At 38.8% G+C, this 22,399-nt stretch overlaps 1 protein-coding gene across 2 annotated transcripts in view; it reads right to left on the bottom strand.

Moving 5' to 3' along the window:
* Positions 1–442: 442 nt before the first annotated feature.
* WDR70 (WD repeat domain 70) overlaps positions 443–22,399 on the bottom strand; it is a 313,153-nt gene continuing 291,196 nt past the window's right edge. For both annotated transcript variants that reach the window (XM_067730546.1, XM_067730545.1), the window contains exons 15-18: positions 21,531–21,610; positions 19,645–19,761; positions 17,227–17,389; positions 443–626 (exon numbers count right to left, since the gene is read on the bottom strand). In XM_067730546.1, coding sequence (XP_067586647.1) covers positions 539–626; positions 17,227–17,389; positions 19,645–19,761; positions 21,531–21,610 — 448 coding nt within the window. In that variant the 3' untranslated portion in view covers positions 443–538. The remainder of the gene's footprint in view (positions 627–17,226; positions 17,390–19,644; positions 19,762–21,530; positions 21,611–22,399) is intronic.

The following is a 22,399-nucleotide window of genomic DNA, read 5'->3' as shown; positions in this document are numbered from 1 at the left end:
ACTTCAAAGCCTGCTTCCTAAGTCCTAATCACTGCTTTCTGATGTTGAAAGATAATCAGATACACATTCTTTCCTAGTATGGCAATACTTTTAGTTTGAACTCAGCCTAATTATTTAGTCATGTAAACAACTGGTGTGAAATTATACAGAGATATTAAACGTTTTGATGTCCATTTCCATATTGTGCTCCTAGAATTGCTCAAGACAGACGTACATCTCAATGTACCTTCCCCTCCCCCAAGGTTATAACAATCTGGTCAAGACCGATCACTGTTGAATAAAGTTTCCAAATACCTAAAGTACTTGGTAATAAGCTAAGAATCGGTTTCTTATTTACTTATAATACGGTTTAATAGTTGTAGGTAAGAAAATGTAAGCACAATTTTACTGAAGAGTAGCTACCAATCTTTTGAATGGTTCAATAATACAAAGGACAAAAACCTGATCATAAAAATGTCTTTTTATTTCATTAAAAAAAAAAACCCAAACCTGTTCAATATCCCTCCCCCTCATGCAAACAGCTCTCACATGAGATTCCTCAAATTTTACGTTTTTTCCATTCCGGCTCATTCTTTGCTTCCTCATCATCAGATTCAACTTGGGCAAACATGGTTTTGGGCTGAGTCCTAAAAGAAAGTTAAAGAGGAGAGGAAAAATTTACTCAGCAAGTGTGCATTAGACTTTGCTACTTTCAACAAGTGGAAGCACATTTGGGGAATCAATTATATCTCAATTAGTAGATAAGCATTAAACTTCTGGCAAAGAAAAGGATAATGGAAATTTAATTATGTTCAGATTCTTTTAAAGGTTCTCCCTTCTGTGGCAGACTATGTATGTTGTCCTTTCCTTCAATAAAATGAAAATGTTATCAAAGTCAGTGGAAACTCATACATCCATTAACCACCCTCAGTTTAACCAGTACTGCTCGGGGGAGCCAAACTATAGTCACCAAGCAAGAATCTACACAGTCTTTATTTATAACTCCCTGGGCTGTTCCTAGACTTAAGTACAGCAGTCCAAGTACACGTGATTATGGTGCACACAAACAGGAGAATCTGAGTCAACAGTTTTCTTATTTAATGAGTTTAAAATAATAGATAACATATATAGTAATTTGAGCCTGGCAGCAAAAATAAAAAACAAAACAAATGAACATTCCTTCCACCAAACACCCAGATCAGTGCACGGAAATGACAAGCATTTTAGGACATATCACTGCGTATCACTGCTGTAATACTGGCACACGGTACATCAAGCAATCTTTGCATTAGGACCTGCTGTGTTTTGTAAACATACCTGGTTCAGTGACACTCCTTTTTACATCGTTCACACAGAAAGTAATTGCAAGAAAATATCAAATGGTCATAATTTATGCCCCTTTCAGTCATGCTACTGCTGATTTCCTTTTAAAAGCAGCTCTACTGCATTATGAGGAAACATTAAAGCATGATATCTGAAGATGAAATACTTTAGCTTACATCATCATTTAGAGTTCAATTCATAATAGTAAGGTAATTGCAGAATGGTAAAAATAATGTCAATAATTCCTTTTATTTGGCAAGTGAAACAGGGTTAAAACCTTATATTACTAAACAGGTGGTTGCCGGAGGGGAGGTATAGGGAGGAGAGAAATAGGTGAGGGAGATAAAGAGGTACAAACTTACAGTTATAAAATAAATGAGACACTGGTGTGAAATGTATGGAGTGGGGAATAGGGTTGATAATTACGTAATATCTTTGTATGATGATAGATAGTAACTAGACTTATCATGATGCTCACTGTGAAATGTATAGAAATATCAAATCTCTATGTTGCGTACCAGGAACATAGTGTTTTAGGTCAACTGTATTTCAAAACAAACAAACAAACAATTTCATAGAAAAAGAGATCAGATTTGTGGTTATCAGCGGCGGGGATTGAGGGAGGGGGAATTGGAGGAAGGCAGTCAAAAGGTAACAACTACCAGTTAGGAGACAAATAAGTACTAGGGAGGTAATGTACGACATGATAAATATAATTAACCCTGCTTTATGCTATATATGAAAGTTGTTAAGAGTAAATCCTAAGTGTTTTCATCACAAGGGAAAAAACTTTGTTTAATTTTGTGTCTGTATGAGATGATGGATGTTCATTAATTAAACTTATTGTGGTCATCATTTCATGATCCATGTAAGTCAAATAATTATGCTGTACACCTTAAACTTATACAGTGCTGTATGTCAATTATATCTCAATAAAACTGGAAGGAAAATAAAAAAACCCTTACATTACTTCTTGCTCTTCCTTTATTATCCTGGGGAAGAAGTATAAACCATCCACATTCCACGCTGATGTTGTTCTGATGCAAGCATGTACTAGAATTCCTCATGCATAAGTCAGTCACAATTCCTGTCTCTCCAGTTACCTGCCTAGAGAGCCCAAGCTGTCCCCATACACAATCCAGTTGGTTATATTTCTTGTTGTCACTTCAAGACACTGTTATGACATCTATAAACAAGTCATAGCCCTAACATTTCCAAAACCAGCTGCAGATTTTCATAGGTCATGAGTTGCTGAATTACTAGAAAGCAGGCCACTGGCTTTCTAAGATGCTACAACAAGGCAACTGGTGCTCATGACATATTTCGTCTTCTGGCAAAGATGTCGAGCCCTTGGGTATAGACAAACCTGTACAGGAACAAATTTGTCTGGTTTAAAAAATCCTTTGGAAGCCTGAAGCTGTAAGTAGTCCTTGAGCTAAGCCTCAGGTGGGGGATTCATTCCCAGTTTGGCCACTGACTTGCTCTGTCACCTAGAACAGGTGTTTCCCCTCTCAGGGGTTTAGTTTCCTCCTCTACCAAATGTGGAGGTTGAACCTGATTAGTGGGTCCCAAAGGACTAAAGCCCCAGGGTAGACAATGATGAAGTGTGTGTTTTAACATTAATTCAAGTATAATACAAATAGAAAAGTGCATAGGTCATAAATGTACTGTTTTCTGGATCTTCACAAACTGGACATGTCATGAAACCAACACCCAGATGAAGAAACAGAGTATGAAGAGCACCTCCGAAGCCCCTCATACTCCCTTCCAGTAACTAACCCCAGACCCAGCGTAACCATATCCTGACTTCTGGCCACATAGATCAGCCCCACCTGTGTTTGTCCTGTCTCTGTATGATGCCTAGAGTGTTCACTATTCTGTGCCTGGTTTCTTCCGTTCAGCATCATCCACGGTGCTGTGTGTAATAAGGATGTTTGTAACCATACATTCCAAAAATTGCAAAAACAAAAACCCCAAAGGCAATACTGTGAATTTTACCGTGAGTTAAAATGTGTTTAAGTTAAATGACTGTCCTTTATTCTGAGATAATGTTCTTCTACCTATTTTGTAATAAAATGTGTTGGAAGTTTAAAAAAAACAGTCCTTAGAATTAGCTACTTAATTTCTAAGGGAATAAAAATAACATGATCTTCTAAAGATACCTGGCAATGCTTCATAGCTCATCAATGTTAGCTGCAATGAGACTTAAGTACTTAAGAAGTTGCAGTGCTGCTTTTTTTGGATATAAAAAAGGAAACTGAATGACAGGTCACGGGAAGAAAACCTAGAGCTTGAAAAGGCTATTTCATTTATGTAGTCACTTTTTAAAATAATCCACCTACTTCCAGAAGTATTTTTAGTAGGTTGGTGGCTCTCATTGAAGGGCACAGAATCAATGGAACTATTTAACAAGGGACAGAAAGGGAGTAATGACGGCAAAGAGGCATGGGAGAACATTTTGGGGGAACGGAGACATTCTATAATCTTGATTGAAGTGGTGATTACACAGGTGTATACATTTGTCAAGACTTGAAATGGGTGCATTTTGTACTTCATTGTAACTAACTTATAAAGAAAGTCAAAACAAAAAAATGAGTCAAAGGTCAAGAACAAAAGAACAAAAAGGTATGTAACTGAGCATAAAACTTAGCGCTAAATTTCCTAGAAGCCAAGGCAAAAGGAAAAGAAAGAGATTAGGTTTTCAAAGGAGGTAACCTCCCTCGCCCTGAGCACCGAACTCAGCAAAATTCACTGAGAAAATGTTCATACCAGGGTCACTTCGACTGTCACTTTCAATTACCAGACCACGACAGTTTTCTTTTCCTCTCCAGGTATTTTAACTTAAGGGATAGCAACTTGTTTGGAAGGTTGAATGGTCTCCTTTGTGAAACTACATGAATTTATTTTAAATTCCACTTTTGAACTAATAACAATGTTGTCAGCAAAATAGCCACATTATGTATACACAACATCAAATCATGACACTTAGCTTTCATGTTCCACTTAGCATTCAACAGCCATGCTCCCCTTCCCCAAACTGCCAAAATCAAGGCATAAATCAGTGTCCAAATTTTCCCAGCAATGCTTGCATACCACTTTTCCTTTCATTTCGCTGCCCAGGTAGATAATAACTGAGTGTAAGAACTAGGCTCCTTTCAACAAATAATGTTGGGGAAATTGTATATCCATATGCGATGAAACTGGACCCTTACCTTACACTATATACAAAAATTAAATCAGCATGGATCGAAGACCCAAACCTAAGAGAAAAAACTATAAAACTCTCAGAAGAAAACATAGAGGAAAGTTTTATGACACTGGATTTGGCCATGATTTTTTTGACATGACACCAAAAGCACAGGCAACAACAAAAATAGGTAAACTGGACTGCATCAAAATTAAAAACTGTACATCAAAAGACGAAATCAACAGATTAAAGTGAAGAGTGGTTATTTAGTGGGTACAGAATTTCAGTTTTGCAAGATGAAAAGAGTTCTGGAGATTGCACAACAACGTGAATGTATTTACCACCACCGAAATGTACACTTAATAATGGTTAAGATGGTAAATTTTATGTTATGTGTATTTTACCAAAATTAAAAAGACAAGAGTAGGCTCCTGAACTTGGGAATAAGGAAGAATGAACCCCCTTCCTGGGACAAAAAAGGGGGCACCTTGGAAAGGGCCTTAGCCTCCAACTTGGGGCCATGCCTAAAGCACTGCTTCTCAAACCATCTGTGGTGCAAGGCCAGACTTCGTTTTCTAATTTCCCACCACTTGCAGATAAATATTTCTAGAAAAATTAAAAGACTACAAAATACAGATCCAAAATTTTTATTAGATTCGATAAATATATCAAATTGCTATAAAATTTTCTAAGCTTATCTTGTCAGCACTGGCTGGTGGAGCACACTGTGAGTAGCGTCTGCTGGCAGTTCCATCCCTCCCCTTGCTTGGAAAAGAAAGGCTCTGAAAGCAGGGCGCTGAGACCAGACTGTGGAGTAAGAATCTGTCTTCTTAACATAAACTTTTACACATGATGAGCTTCCTCCAACTGCAGGAAAATATTTTTCACATCTAGAGAAGCTGGCCCTGTATGATGCTACTAAAGGCTTGGTGACGGAATGAAGCCTGAGGTTTCAGTCTCACAGGGCCACCCTTTAAGGAGCAGTCTTTCATTCTCAGGAGTATGGCATGGGGAGGTGAAGGGAGACGTGGCCCACGGAAGGAAGTTTCCCTCATTCCAATCCATCCTGCCCCCAAAACCAACATTCTTACAGCATAGTTCAGCACCTTCCATAACAGCTGTATGTTGTCTGCTGAATAAAGACCAGGTTCTTCAAAAAAGTATTATCTGACTTTAGCACAATGAATATCTCTGTCTAGTCTAGGGAATGCCAGTGTTTTATAGAAGCAAAGTGAGAGAATTACAGCTTTAAAATTTGTAGCTATTCTTTCTTGTCAGCAATTTTTATCTTTAAATTTATTTCCAGCAGTTTTTCTTTTGAGATTTTTTGGAAATCCATATATGAGGAAGACCAAAAAAATAAAAAATAAAATCAGTTCAGGATTATTTAGGGCATTTAAAACAGACTTCTTTAGTCACCACTTTTCAAGACAATGAAGAACAGAGATGATTAGGCAACTTCCAGCAGAGTTAGGAACAGAACCAGGAGATTTCTTCCTTGGGGATGGCCTAATTTGCCCTTGACATAGAAAACTACTATAAAAATAAATCAACAATGTCAAGCAAGAGCAAAATGACACATACAAAAAGATAAAATGTTTTGAGAGCACTTAAAAGCTGGTCCAGAAATTCCTACTTTTAAAACCAATAGAAAACCAACAAATAAACAACAAAACCCTCTAAGCCCCTTCTAACCTTGTCACTGGCGACATAAAATGTATTCCTTTCTGGGCTGCTTGAAGAAATGGAATTTATACACTGATCTTAACATAGACTCTTTTGGGTGCTTCCATGAGGAAAAGTAGAACAAACCAAACCAAATGGGCACTGAAGACATGGCAGTAACTCAAGAAATACACATCTAAATAAATAATGTGCAAAAAATATATTCTACTGCTTCAAGAAAGCATTTCCATTACCAGCCATTCCCTGTCTCCTCCTATTTAAGCAGTTCCTGCGTAATTCTATTACCTCCTTTCTCAAGAGACAGGAAGTTGTCAACTCAAATGTACAACCTCATGGCAGACTTACTTCAGTTGCCCAAAACGAAAGCCTACAAAGGGACTGACCTGAAGAAAAAGAAGGTAAGGGGAACATTCCATTAAGCCAAAGCACTGTGTGTGCTCAACAGGTTAATGGGGATAAGGTAAGCCTCGCTGAGAACCATTAAAGTATCCACCTTATTGAAATCAGCTTTATCCAGACTATTTATTTCATTGATTTACTGTCTACATTTACCCATTTTTCTAAGTGTTAACTGAAAACTTAAACTTACAGAAGGCTGATGTGAAACTTGTATTTTCCAGTTTGATTAACTCACTTGGCAAATAGTAAACATTTTTCACTTGACTATATATGTCATCTTGTTTACTAGAGTTACCAAGAAAAGGAGAGCAGATTAGATAGCAACATAGTTATTTACTGCTAACCATTAAATAAACTAATCAGAGGAGGGCTGATGGGTTTTTTGTTTTAGCTTCAGTAAACTCTGCATTTGCTAATAGTTAATATTTCATGAAGTACATATAAAAGCTTAAGCAAATGTCTTTCTCAAATCTATACATTCTGAATAGCTGATACTTTGTGCTGATTAATTTCCCCCTTGGAACATTTTTTAAACTGAATTCTCAAAGTTATTTGTACAAAGGGAGTCTTTTCCAGCAACTGTGTGTTACAGAAAAGTGACAGAAGCCCAACAGAAACGGAGTCCCACCTTCAACGTTTCCATCCAGAGGAATTTTGCATAGAACAGTCAGTAATGAATAAAAATTCCCTCTGTAATCTTTTCGAACAGCATTTTTTGGATACAATGTTTGTGTAAGAGATTCAAAGTGTCCTTTCAAAGATTCAAAGGCTGTCCTTTCTCTTCTGACTAAGCTCTAACCTAGGCTTTCTACACTCCTTGAATGCTCAGGCCAGAGAGAAGTCTCAAAATGTCTTTGGCTGCAATGGGAAGTCCACAGGTCAAATTCTTTTTAGTTATGGATATTCTCCTGATATGATTCATTCAAAAAGCATAAAGTGAGCTCCAGGGTAACAGAATGAGTACGAGGGGAAATCACTTGTAATACTTACTTAATCATCAGTATGTGACTATCAACCACAGGCTTTTTTGGCTCAGAGCCCATTGTTTATTATGAAGGAAAACCTCAAAGCCAAAGTCAATTATAGCCATGACTTGACAATCTGACACACTTGTTAACCCTGTTAGAATGAATACGGCCCAGATGAACTCTGACCCAGTCGTCACAATTGCAGAATTATTAAGATTAAATAAAGGCTTGACCAAAAGATTCCACTTGAAATGGTCCCTTCTTTCTGGTGAAGAGCTAATCAAAGATAATTTTTATTTGTTTATTTATTTACTTATTTTTAATTTTTATTTTATATTGGAGCATAGTTGATTAACAATGTTGTGTTAGTTTCAGGCGTACAGCAAAGTGATTCAGTTATACATAAAAAATATTAGGGATGCATAAGAAGATGAGAGGCAACAAGATATTTCTAGATAAAGAATGTTCTATCTTCTTCAGGAAGTGAACACATAATATTTTGGAAAATAGCTAAAAATAGCTAAAAAGCATCTCAGACTCATTAAGTAGGACATACTAACTCATTATGCTTGTGTGAGAGTTCAAAGACTGGGTGAGGGTGGAGAAAGGGACATACATGAAACCTGTGGAAACTGGGGGGAAAAAAAGAAAAAGAGGGAAAAACAAAAGGAACCCTCTAAAATCACCATTAGCTACTTTATCAGTACGTGGGTAAACAAGTTAGAATGATTAGATCTTTGAAGAGCACACAGGCCTGAGGCAGCCCAGGTAACGTCAAAATGCCCTCTGTAAGCTCACATTTATGAAACATGTAACGGTGTGCCACAACTTCTACTCAAAAACACATATGAAAGCTGGGCATTAGCGTAACTCTACTCTCTTACTTCATAGATGGCGAAATAGTCTCAGTGAAGGTAAGTGAGTCTCAGAGCAGGAATTAAACCCCAGGACTTCCGATTCTTAGTCTAGCATTCTTCCACTATGCCACACAATAGTCTTTTCGGCTTCACTATTATTCAACTTTCCCAATAACTATTATCAGTTGCATTGTGATGAGAAGCAGTACACTGTAGTAGTCAAAAGCAGAAGCTTGACTTTGAAGCCAGACCACCTGTGTTCAAGTCCCAAGTCTGCCTCTTGCTATCTGTATGGCTTTGGTCAAGTTATAAGCCTCAATTTCCTCATACGTAAAATTGGAGCAATAATACCACTTTCCTCATAGGACTGTTGTGAGGATTAAATGAATAATATATAAAGTTTTTACATTACCATATAAAAGTGTCATTATTACCATATACCTTGCTTTTGGCTATCAGGTGTTCCTCACTTCATATTTTCAAAAGTTATATGTGGCATATATTTGATAAAATAATTTGCATCTTAAATACAACATAGCAGCTTGCTGTTTTTTTAAAAACCCTGGGGGAAATACTCTTCTATGTAAATGAACTATCTTCAGTATGAATCTCTATAATCAAAATAATCTATTCCATATATTTGAATTTTCAGAAGGGCTAATCACTTGTACTTTATTTTAAATAATTACTTTTTTTTATTATTACCAGACTTTAGTGTGCAAAATAATCACCTGGAGAACTTCTTAAGATGCAGATTCCCAGCCCCAATCTCTCAGTCTAAATGAGCCTGGGGTGAAGTCTAGAAATCTGAATTTTTAACTTTCCCACTCTTACCCTCAACTCTGACACAAACAGTCCACAAAATCACTTTGAGAAACACTGGCCCTTACATAGGAATACGGTGGTCAGTGATATCAGTCATGTAACCATAACTCACAAAAAAAAGTACTATTTTTCTCTGTGGGTTTATGTCTCTTCCTGGCACAAATAATATATAAATCTTTACTCACTCAAAGAGTGATCTCTTTAAATATTGCCTAGCAACTCAACATGACTTAAACGTATCCTTTATAGATGGGAATGATATTTTAATGCATATACACACATATCCACGTATCCCGTATCAGACAAGACATGCACACTGAAAATTAAATTGACTGAATCAGCAATAATGGCAGCTTATCTGGCAAGGAAAGTGACCATGGCTGACAGAACTGTCAGGCTGTCTGGCTACTGGCCAGGGTTCAGGTTCCCACACACAACTATCCCTGTTGATGTGTAAGCTAATAGCATTCTGGATCTTTACCCTGCCCACTCCCCAGCCGGCTCCTTTCCCCTCCCTCCAGCAACATCTTTTGACAAGAAACTGTAATTGAATCTTCCCATGTATAGCTAAACAAGAGTCCTCTGTGATCCTGCTGTGTTTTAAAACTTTCATGGTTGTTACATTGTGAGTGCCAGGAATGAAACTTAAATACTCAACAATAAAGGTAAAGTGTTAAAAGACTCTTTGTTCTCATCACTGGAGAATAAAGGTGAGTGTCATGTGCAAGCAGGCAGATTTGTGTAATACCTAGTTGTGCTTTCCTGTGATAAAGCAATATACAGTAAATCTTCATTTCATCACTGACACAAGTCAACTGCAGGGAAGAAAAACAACCAGACACACATTCTCGATTACAGTGACCTTTATGAAAAGATCCTTTTGAATATTAGCTTCCCTTCAAACACTGCCACTTGGCAGTAAACAGTATACTGTAGCAGGTGAACACAGGAGAAACTGCACTGCAATTCTGGCTAACAAATCACATGCCACAGACAGTGCCATGAACTTAGTATGCAGTAAATGTAAGGTGACAAAACTGAGTGGAAGGAAAGAGATGGGAGCAAAATGCAGCAGTAGAAAGGTGTATATTAAGAGAGATCACAGTCCTCTGAAAAGCTCATTAAATTAGGGATCAAGAGAAATGAAGTCTAATTCTAATTGCAATCACTGTGAATTGCAAGTCTCTAAGTTTCAGTCTCCTCACATGTAAGGTAAGGATATGACAATACCTGTTCTACCCATTTTGCAGAGCTACTATTAAACTAGCATATTATTCAATTGTAGATATCACTAAGCCACCTACAATGCAGGAAAATGTCATCAGGTAACAGAAACCAATGAACAAAACCAATTTCTGCTTCAATTAATTCTAGTTAAAGAAGGCTGAAAATCTGGATGAATTTTTTTCCAAGAAGATATTAATTACCAAGCAGACTCAGAAGAGTCAGAATATCCAGATAGTCTACTTACCATAAGGGGATGGAAAAGAAAGAGAAAAATTAAGGAATTACTACTCACCCTCCCCTCCACAAAAGCACCAGGCTTCGACAGTTTTATGGGTAAATTCTATCAAATTTTTACAAAGTAGATTTAATGGTATTCAAAACAGTTTGAGAGTACATACAGAAAAGGAAAGCATACAAAATTTTTATGAAGGCAGCCTAACACCTGACAAAGAACAAACCATAAGCATGTGAGGGTCATACCAAAGAAGTGAGGATGATTCAATACTAGAATTTTGTAATATAATCATATTCATTGATCAAAGTAGAAATACAGAGGGAATTCCCTGGCAGTCCAGTGGTTAGGACTCCGAGCTTCCACTGCAGGGGACATGGGTTCGATCCTTGGTCCCTTGGTCAGGGAACTAAGATCCCGCAAGCCAAGCCACGAGGTGCAGCCAAAAACAAAACAAAACAAAACAAACCCCCAAAAAACAAAACAAAACAAAAATAAAGCAGAAATACACAGAGACACAACAAAGGAATTCAATAAAATTCAGCATCTATTTCAGATGAACATGCCTCTCATTTTTGTACAGTGTTTTCTTCGTATAGGATGCTCTTCCCTTGGATATCTGCACAGCTCATTCCCTCATTTCATTCAAGTCAAAGATCACTTTAGCAGAGGTTCTATCCTGATCACCATATCTAAAAATAGCACCCCTCTTTCTCCCTGATTACTCTATGTCCCCTTATCCCTATTTTATTTTTCTTCACTGCACTTGCTACCACCTAACACTTATAGATTTACTTATTGTCTCTCTCTGTCCACTAGAATATAAGCTCCACAAACCACAACTTAGTACCTGACACACTGTAGGTGTTCAATAAATCTTTGTTGAATGAATAAATAAAATGAAAAGAGATGAATTCTTCTTTAACATCTTGTATGTGTGTGTTTTCAAAAGCTGCCATGCTTTACGGAGAAACACCATTAAATTGAACAATATGAAATTACCGATATTTGACTTTTATTTCTTCTACAGAAAGGGCAATTACATATGTTTTAACCGAATCCTGTTCAAGTTCAAAGTGAGAAAAGGATGTGCACTATCACTGTTATTATTTAATATTGTTCTGGCAGTACCAGTCAGTACGATTAGATAAGATAAAGAAATAGCAGGTATAAAAATTGGAAAAGAGGAGGTGAATTTATAATTATTTGCATATGATATAATTTTATGCCTGCAAACCCCTCTAAATCTGACCACATTAAAATAAATTTTTTTCACATGGGGGAAAAATGGCATAAACACAGTAGAAATAAAAATGACTGACGGGACTTCCCTGGTGGTGCAGTGGTTAAGAATCCACCTGCCAGTGCAGGGGACATGGGTTCGAGCCCTGGTCCGGGAAGATCCGACAGGCCACGGAGCAACTAAGCCCGTGCGCCACAACTACTGAGCCTGCACTCTAGAGCCTGTGAGCCATGGCTACTGAGCCCACATGCCACAACTACTGAAGCCCGTGCACCTAGAGCCCATGCTCTGCAACAAGAGAAGCCACCACAATGAGAAGCCTGCACACTGCAATGAAGAGTAGCCCCCGCTCGCTGCAACTAGAGAAAGCCTGTGCTCAGCAACGAAGACCCAATGCAGCCAAAAATAAATAAATACATTTATTTTTTAAAAAATGACTGACTAGTAGGAATATTTGCAATACGTGACATACAAAGGGTTAAGCTCCTTAATATAAAGAACTCTTAAAAATCAGTAAGAGAACCAATCAACCAATAGACAAAAGGGCAAAAGACATAAATAGAAAGTTCACAGGAAAAAGAGGCTTTTAACATATGAAAAGATGCCTAGAAAATTTTTAATGAAAGTGTAAACTACGATGGAATACAAGGTTTCACCTACCAGACTGACAAAGATAGAAGGATGAGGGGAAGGAAGCTCTGATACATTGAATAAGTTGGTTAAAAAGTCTCTTTGGAAGAAATCTGGGCACTATGTATACAAATTTAAAATGCAAATATCTTTTGATTTGGCAATTCTATTTCTTGAAGTTTTGCATATGTGGTCAAGGAGTCCAAAGATATTAATTTCAGTATTGTTTATAATAACAACAGACTGAAAGCAATGCAAACGCCCTTCAATACTGTACTGTTTTAGAAAAGCATAATATATCACACGATGGAAAATATCAAGAAAGTATACAGCATGAGCTAGATATGTATGAACGGGTCTAGTCCAATCTCCCAAGTAATACATAAAGCAAAAAACCAACCAACAATCAAAAACAAAGACCAGCTTGTAAAACATGTTATATACCTGTTTTTAAACAATAAATGTTTCTACACACATGTCTGCTCATTTATACATGGACTCTCTCTGGCAGGAAATACAAGAACCTGTCGGCAGTGGGTATCTCGAAGTGGTAGAACAAAGGAACTGGGGGTTAAAGTGAAAGGGAGGCTTTCAAATTTCCATTGTCTATGCTTTACATTGCTGGCTTTTTTAAAAACTGTGTGCACGTATTACTTAAAATCTCAGACATGAAAATCTTGTTATCAAGATAATTAGTTGTTAGAAGTTAGAACAATAACCTGGAAGTTCTAAGGCCAGGTTCCTGGTTTGGGTTCTAGCAATAACTTGCAATCCAGTAGGTTCTAAAAGTTACCTTCTCAGTGTCTCATTTTCTTCAGTGGTAATTCTGACACCTTTCTATGAATTACATATTGCTAATATCAATCATTAATCAGCAAACAGTATTATTTCAATATTTGTGGAGACACCTCAATGATTTACTTTGTGTACAAACGTACACACGTCTATTTGGAGCAGTTTGCTATCAAAATGATACATATTATGTTTGGCAAATTTTAAACCATAGCTCTGTTTACTCTTCTTTCCTCAGCTAATTTTTGGTATGCTTATAAACAAGTTTTCTGAAGTATAAAAAGATCCCTAGTAATAATAGAAAATAACTACTCCATGAAAAACAGAAGTGTCAGAGGCATAATCCGTAAGCGTATCTGAGTGCCAAGGATGTGTTGACATATATTAGCTCATATACACACAGATTCTATACAAATGAAGGCTACATGCAAACTGTTTAGCTGGCCAGCCTTGATATGACCCTCTTAGCTGTTGTAATATTATCCAACTACTTGTTCAGAGATGTTCCATCTGTACTGTCTGGTTATTAATACATGTTGCAAACATCCACCACTGACGTTACACAGTAAATAAAGTCTGTTCTGCTACAACACATATAGCAAAGGATGCGGTGCTCCCCACCAGGGGCCCTCAAATCCCTTTAGCATTTTTCTGCAGGGTGCTTTCACTCGCAGCAGCAGCACCGACCTCTCTCTGTCAGAGGGCTGCCGGCAGGTTGCTAAAGCCCAGGATAGCTGGAACTGCCTGAAATGTCTCCCCTGGTCCCATCTCTAGCCATCACCAAGGACCAACAGATGTTGGAGTGAAATACTCCAGTTACTGTGTGCTCTGACCAGGGTCTCCAGGATCACCTTGTGGGACTAAGCCAAAGTGACCCTCCCTGGAACTTTATTTAATATTGTGCACTTTCTTGGCTTAAATCATCTGTGTGAGAGTCTTTATCTCAGGGTCTGCTTTTAAGGAACCCAAGCTAGGACAGTGTGTTTTACTTTTAGGCAAAGTAGCTCATAATGATCAGCAGATAGAGGATCAATATCAGTATAACAAGTAAGCTGAGCTGGTTTATAAAGTTGGTTTCCTTCTAGCATATAAATGTTTTGAAAAGTAATCAGAGTCCAGCTTTCTCATAATTGAAGAGAAAACTTTAGCAATACATAAAAACATCAAGAGAAAAGCTGAATATGCTTCCAACAATACAAAAATACACATACACAAATTTATTTACTGTGTTAGTAATTGCAAAATACTGGGTGCAATCTAAATACCCATATGTAGGAGAATGGTGGAATAAACCATGGTACATCCATGCAGCGGAGCACTATACAGCTGTGTAAAAGAATGAGAATGAGCTCTATGAACTGGTGGAGAGTGATTTCCAGGGCATACTGCTAAGCGAAAAAAAACAAAACTCAAAAGACTATTTATACCATGCTAACCTTCATGTAAGAAAGAAGGGGAATATAAGAAAATACAGATCTGCACATTTGTGCAAAAGAAGATAAAACAGAGTGGTTACCTATAGGGGTGAGTGGGAAAAGGAATGAAAGAAGCAAGGGTATTGGAATGGGGGAGCAGGGACGAAGAGGGAGTGACACTTCCCTGAGTATATCTCTTTTAAAGTTCTGACCCCTAGCACACCACAGTAACAGTTCATATACCCTACCCACACCCTAAAAATATAAAGGAATATAAACACTAAAAATAAGCCTAACTTCATTTTCAAATGAATAACACAACCACAGTGATGGGAGTGGAGAAGAAAAGAGCTAAGTAACTTGACTAGACACTGTAAGGATAAAAAAGACAAGAAGAACTGTACACAAATGCTGTAATTTAGTTAGGAAAAGTGTTTCTCATGGGCGGGTGGCGGTTAGCAATTCTAAAACGATTTTAGGTGTAGACTAGAATTGAACAAATAAGTAAATACACTGTAGATAATATGAGCTGGGTTTCTCACTATTGGAGAAAGAAGTTACAAATATGCAAAGGGAAAAGGTTAAATGAACCCTGTGGTACAGGACTGAAATCAGGGGCATCAGTTTAAACTCGCACTATTTAAAATATACATACAGATAGATACATAGAGAAATAATAATGTGTGTATATGTGTAGGTTAGTATACAAACATATATTTCTGAGGTTTGCTGGCTGACAGGACCTAGAAGCAATGACATTTTAGTAGCAATGAGCACATCTAGCACCAACCTCTTGGTTTCTAAACATCATTCTCCAACAAAAAGGAGCCAGGGCTCCTTGGAGAAGTGGTTGATTCTAGGACTGTGGCAAAACAAAAACAAAAACAAAGATGAGCCTGGAACATTTTGTGGTGCCCGAAAATAAGGATGTGCTAAAAAACAAACTAACAAACCAAAAAAAACACACCTTGTTGAAAGAATAAAGGAGCCATTCTGGAGGACATTCTATTGGCCAAAACTGGAACAATGTGAGCGACAAACTAAATAATGATAATATTGGATTTTAACCCATAGAATAAAGTATTTTAAAGTCCACACTTATATTTAAAAACTTGAAAAATAAAGAAATGTGAGAGGAGCAATTCTTCCTTTTAGTAGAAGTCCAAGTAATAAATGTAGAAAAAAAAAGAGGGAAATAGAAAACACCACTAGGGAAACACCACAGCAGTAACTGCTGTGGGCAAATCTATCCATGCATGATAAAACGAGGGAGTGAAAGTCTGAGAGACAGGATTTGCCTAGTCTTAAAATATTACTCCCAAGCAAGTTACTAACTCAAAATGGAATGACAGTAACTTGACAGTGGAGAAACTTGGCAGACATCACCTTAACCAAGTGATCAAAGTTATCATCACCAGTCATCAGACTGAGGGACACGAAGCCCCTGATGTGATGCACTGAGAAGGATATAACATCACTCCTGTGTTACTTTTGTCAAAAATGCACAGTTTTATTCCAATCATGAGAAAATATCAAACACAAACTGAGAGAAAGTGTACAAAATAACAAACCAGTGTTCATTGAAAGCATCAAGGTCATGAAAGATGAGAAAGACTGAGAAACTGTTATGACTGGAGGAGACAAAGGAAAAGTAACAGCTAAATGCAACGTGGGATCCTAGATAGGACTGTAGAAGAGAGAAGGGATATTAGTGGAAAAACTGGGGAAATCACATAAGGTCTGTAGCTCAGTTAACAGTACTGTACCCATGTTAATTTCATGGTGTTGCCAATTAATTGTACTATGGCCATGGAAGGTGTTAACATCAGGGGAAGTTGGGTGAAGAGTATACATGAACTCTCTGCATTGCTTTTACGGTTTTTCTGTGAGTCTAACATCAGTTTACAATAAAAACTTAAAACCCCCAAATTCTACAATATTACTGTTCTTTAGTATAAATGTGCTGGTTTAGTGGCTTTAAGAACAACTACATGTTCACACATGCGAAGTTACTTGAGGGAATCTGAGCAGGCAGGCTCTACTCTGCCTATGTTTAAGTGTTACTTACAAACACAGCTCTACAAATAAAAGTTAATCCTCAATAATAGATTCTACAAACTGTTTCCTTTCATTTGCTTTTAACCCTCCCTAACTAAGATAATGCAGACAGGCAGTGATTTTCTTTCTTTTTTTTTTTTTTTATCACAGGTAGAATGGGTTTCACATAATGGGTTTATGCTAGGCTATAGATCTAATGGAACCGGCCTGGTTTAAACATTTACTGCTTAGAGTCCTCAGATACAAACAAATGCCTAGGTTTCAGGACCATGAGTACCTGGCCATTTTTCATGCTTAGGAATAAAAAAGATATGGAGAAACTAGAACCTCAAAGCAGCCATTGTTACGTTCTTCCCAATTCATTAAACATAATACATTTTCTATTTTAAACGGCTGCTTCCTTACTTGGAGTAGGCTGGAGAAACCCAATACGGGTTGTCCTCGGCTGCTTTGGCATGCCGCAAGATGGCTTCCCGGGGATTGCTGTCATCGGTTTTGTCCAAAGCAATGTTCTTCACAATGTACGACGACAGGGTGCCCCCGTGGGTTCCAACCCGGCCACCACGACCTGTTCCAAAGGGAAAAAACCAAATCCGGAATGGAGTGAGCATATACCTTTTGTACACTGAGCTTATCTGACCAGGTTGAGAATCCCTCACTGCTGGCTTCCAAGGCGGACGGTTAAATGGATGACAGCCTAGGGTCAGGGATTCAGGTTTACCTGATTTTTGTCATTTCCTACAGAACCAAGGTTTTGAGCACTCTGAGGCTTCTACCAGACTTTGGTTTGAAGCACACAAATCTCAGGAGTACCTGAGTACCGTCCTTTCAGCTTTCATGTATGATCATCAAAACCAAAGTAGGGCATCACCAAACCTCAACTTCCCCGTAACAGTTTTAAATGCCTTAGTTGCTCACTTTACACAATGACACCAATGTAGGAAGAAATACAAATAGTTCGCCATGTGTATGCCTTAAAAAATTCCTCAGGCACGAACACATGAAATTCAACTAATAAAAATAACCAATGATCATTAGGTGCTATTTTAGATTTAAACAAACATTATCTTAGGGCTTGCCATCTGCCAAGTACCTTGTAGGAGAGAAAACAAGATGAACAGACTGATTCACATTATTTTACTGTACTGTAATTGCTCTAGACAGGAAGCTCCACATGGGCAGGAATGTGTTCCCCACTGGATCCCCAACTGCCAGCCTGGTTCCCAGTACTCAGAAGATGTATGACTTTTTAGGAAGATTAAAAAAAAAAAAGGAAAAACAAAATCCACACCACATGACCACAGGAAAAGTCAAGTAGCACTAAAAGATTAATTTTATAAGGCAGGAAATAACCGCCAAAGAATCCGCATGGCCAGTAACTAAGTGGAAGGAGAGGAAGCAGAAAGCTCTTCAGGCTGATCTGGTGGGGGGAGGGGGTCTGTAGGAAGAGATAAACCCAATGTGGGAGAACTCAGAAGACAGAGAAGGTTATTTTCAATGAGCAGAATGGTTTAAATACAAAAGTACAGAAAGAGGCAAGTTCACTGGGCATTTGGGGGCAGGAATGAACCAACAGTCGTGTGAGAAGATCAGAGTAGGAGAGAGGTGAGGTGTAAAGTTCGAAAGTACGTTAGGGGCTTCCCCAGTGGCCGAGTGGTTGAGAGTCCGCCTGCAGATGCAGGGAACACGGGTTCGTGACCCGGTCCGGGAAGATCCCACGTGCCGCGGAGCGGCTGGGCCCGTGAGCCATGGCCGCTGGGCCTGCGCGTCCGGAGCCTGTGCTCCACAACGGGAGAGGCCACAACAGTGAGAGGCCCGCGTACCGCAAAAAAAAAAAAAAAAAAAAAAAAGTGCGTTAGATTCAGACTGAAGAGAACTCAATCTCTGGAAATGCAACTGGACAGTGTAAAGCTTATGAAGATGTGAGGGCAGCAGCAATACGAAAGCTACAGGAATTGGGAATAAAAGCTGTGTGTGAGATGAACGAAGGTAGGGTGGTGGGGAGAGAGACTTGAGAAGGTGCCTAGTTAGAAGGGCTTTTCAATAATCCAGGCAAGAACATTATTTAGGAACTTTGATTAGGATGGTGGCAGAGAAAATGGGAAAAAAACTGAGAGTGGTATATGAAATATTTTCAATGCTGAAGGGTCAGGCCAAACAGATACAGGTCCAGAACTCAGGTTCACATGAATGAACAAGTCATAAGCTTTAAGCATGTGAACATAGGACAAATGGAAACTATGCAGGTGATAACAGAAAACGGGATTCTAGCAAAGGTACGTGCTATATGATAGCCAATGCTGCCTTGCTTTCTACTGGTACCTACTTTCTTAGAAACTCACTCTAAGGATTTTTATTCATCTTCTAGGGAAATGGGCAGCTCCATTTTATCAACACAGAATTAAATGATGTTCACCTTCTGCCTTGTGTGAAACCTAATCCAGCCTAAATTCTGGTCAAAGTACCCAGTGTTGCATATTAAGCCAATATTGAGAGCAGTGGTTTTAACACTGGGTCCCAAGGAGCCCCAGAGTTCAACCGAGGTCACCTAAAGGGCTCTAGCTGGAGACCAAGCAGAAAGGGCTCCGGGCTTCCTCTCTACTTCAGCACAGCAGCTCCATTTTTATCAGTTTATGCACTGGGTTTCTGCATCAGATCTTTACACAAGAACTTCCGATGCTAAAAGAAGACGTTTGAAAACCCCTATTTATTAAAATCTCTGAAGACAGGCATCTAGGCCCAAAAGATCTTCCAAATTCTGTATCTATTACCCCACCCTGCCCCGCAACCCCCTTTGCAAGTCACTAGTTAGATCACAGTCACCTGGGCCTGCTACAGGAGGTTCAGGTTTGTGAGACTTCAGGGGATCCAGTCTGTCCTTCTCCAGCTGTTTCCTTGTACTCCGCTGGCGGGGCTCGCGGAACATAGGCAAGGCATGAGCTACGAGAAGTCACATTTGAAAAATTTCATTATGATAATAACCCTTCCATCCAAAAACACAGCTAACGCATGAGTAAATGACGATGAAATGGAAGTCATAATGACATCCTTCATCTAATAATAAAAGACAGTCTTATTGCAACCAATTAGCCAATTTCGTTTGAGACCAGGCTCACTGTTCACCTCTCCTGGCAACTAATGGCGCTCAGGAAATGCCGTCAAATACCGTCACAGAAACATTGGTGAGGCTCCCCATCTCCCAAACCATGGGCAGCAGTTAAACTTAATTTCTGTGGTTTTGAAAAGAAACACTTAATGGGACTGCCCCTTGTTTTTTCTTATAGGACCCAAATGCAAATAATGCCAACAGCTTGCCTGTCAGCCCTGAAGTTTCCTCAGATGCCTCATAAACACTGGAATCACTTCACACATTTCTGAAATGTGACCACCTCTCAGGAGGAGTTGACAGCACTGAGAAACCGGAAGGGAGGAACACTTATCCCACTGAAACTGGGATAAAGGTTGCCTTGAATGCAAGGAGGTGCCTGAATCTCCTGATGTGGTGACTTGATGGGGACTTCATCCTTTTCAATATGGTCGACAAAGGAATAAAAATCAAAGTAATATTTGTCCAATTGCTGTTGCTCAATGTCAGAATATAAAAGAAAATATGTATTAAAAAGGGAAACAGTGTGATATTCTGGTGGAGAGGGAGAAGACTATTGGGGATAGAATCAAATATCTTTTTTTGACCAAAAAAAGTACGAGGATAATTTCTTTGAATGTTTATGTGCAAATTAAAACCCCTTTAAAAGAGAAAACTGGGGGAGAGTTAAAGGAATAATAGGGGTTTAAAGGAAATTTATGATATGAATGAAAGAAATGTCTGTTAACACCTAAAAAACACTTCCAGTACCCCTCCTATCCTCTACCCGTACTTCCAGCCTGGGCCAGGGCCATATCACTCACTAGTAAAATATGCCTACCTTGAGTCAGGGGAGCTGAAACACAGCCACCCGTCACTCTGTCGGGCAACACGACACAACAGTATTTTTAGGAGGGGGAAAAATAGCTTTTCACTTCAAACGAATGCAGGAATTGAAGTATGCTGCATGTAATCACATGAGTTAGACTGGTTATGACACCGACTTTAACACTTCTACTCTTGAGAAAAATGTCACCGGATCTCTTTACTGATCATCAGCTCCAAGGGACATGGTCTTAGATGAGACCAACCACCAGGGAGAAAACCCAGCAGTGCAGCGCCCCCTGGCCTTTAGACTGAGCCACCGATAAAGTCCACAGGGGCATCTGCTAATGACAACTGCTACTGCATCCAAGATCTCCTGCCTAGCCGCAACCTGTGACAGGTCTGAAACTGTGGCTCTGGGAAACAAAAACCTGCCAGATTAACGAGGCTGTGTGACAAACCCGAGAGAAGCTGCTCTGTCCTGGGAAGATTTCTGATCATACCCCAGGTAGTTCATTTTATATCTAAAGGTCTCTGGATCAGTCTATCACATGGTCACAGAATTTAGGCTTTTCCCTTTTGGGTTGAAAGTTACATGAAGTAACCCTGTCTCCGTGACGGGGCACAGAAGCTAAAGGGGTTAGCTACTATATGACCCCCAGTCCTGAACACATGAAAGGGGTATTTTGTAACATATGCCTGAACTTGGAGGGCTTTTTCTGTCTCTAAAGCCATGAGATCAACAGCACACTAGAACAGAAGACAGACGCATGATGGAGAAACCATGCTAACAACTTACGGGTGATGATGTAGTCCTGGGTTAGAGTCTCCGCTTGTTTCGCCTTCCGCTGTGTTTTAACCACACATAATTTCGCTCCCCTGAGAGGGGTAAAAGCAAACGATTTTCTTTATTTGGTCTCAGAAACAAAGTCTACGTCAAAAGCATTAGATACTTTCAGGAACATGCTCTGTACACACCACCTCACCAAGTCCTTGACTTTCTAAGGACTGGCAACAGATGGAGCCCTTGGTGATAAGAGATTAAATGTATGGGAAAGCAAGTCTGAGTCAGTGGTTACTACTCTGTGAAAGGGTTAGAAAGGTAACTGGAAAACAAAAGGCCAGTTTAAAAAATCTATAGAAATAACCTAAAATTAAGATCTTAAAGAGATATTAATAACATTAATCAACCTTTTCACCCTAAAGGTCATAGGGTTCAAATTTTAGTTTATGTCTCAGATGAAAGCAACCTAGGTAGTCTACAGCCCAAGTGGCATTTGTCTACAATTCAAATACAAGAGTACAAGTGATCTGGAACTGAGTCAGCTTGGCAGTGTTGCCAAGGGGCTACAGTCCAAGAATGTGTGGGATTAACCAAAAGTGTGCTTAGAACATTTCACTTCTCCTTAGCAATAATGAGCATCCGTTTCAGGAGAAACAAAAACAAATAAGCAAATTTCTTAAAGTAAAGATTCCGAAGATAGGAATCTTCTAAAGGGTGCTATCAAATGGGGTTCATTATTTTCTCAAGTAAAACAGACTCCCTCCTCTCATCCTAATTACATTAGCATTTCAATTTCTTTATTAAAAAACAAACAAAATCCTATTTGTTCTTAAAGACCACAATATATAACTTTATTTTATAGGGCAAAGGTTCCAACTCCAGAA

The sequence above is a fragment of the Pseudorca crassidens genome, chromosome 3 (assembly GCF_039906515.1).
Source record: "Pseudorca crassidens isolate mPseCra1 chromosome 3, mPseCra1.hap1, whole genome shotgun sequence".
Classification (NCBI taxonomy): Eukaryota; Metazoa; Chordata; class Mammalia; order Artiodactyla; family Delphinidae; genus Pseudorca; species Pseudorca crassidens.
The sequence above is the reverse complement of the archived record's forward strand: the minus strand, read 5'-3'. Positions and strand labels throughout refer to the sequence as shown.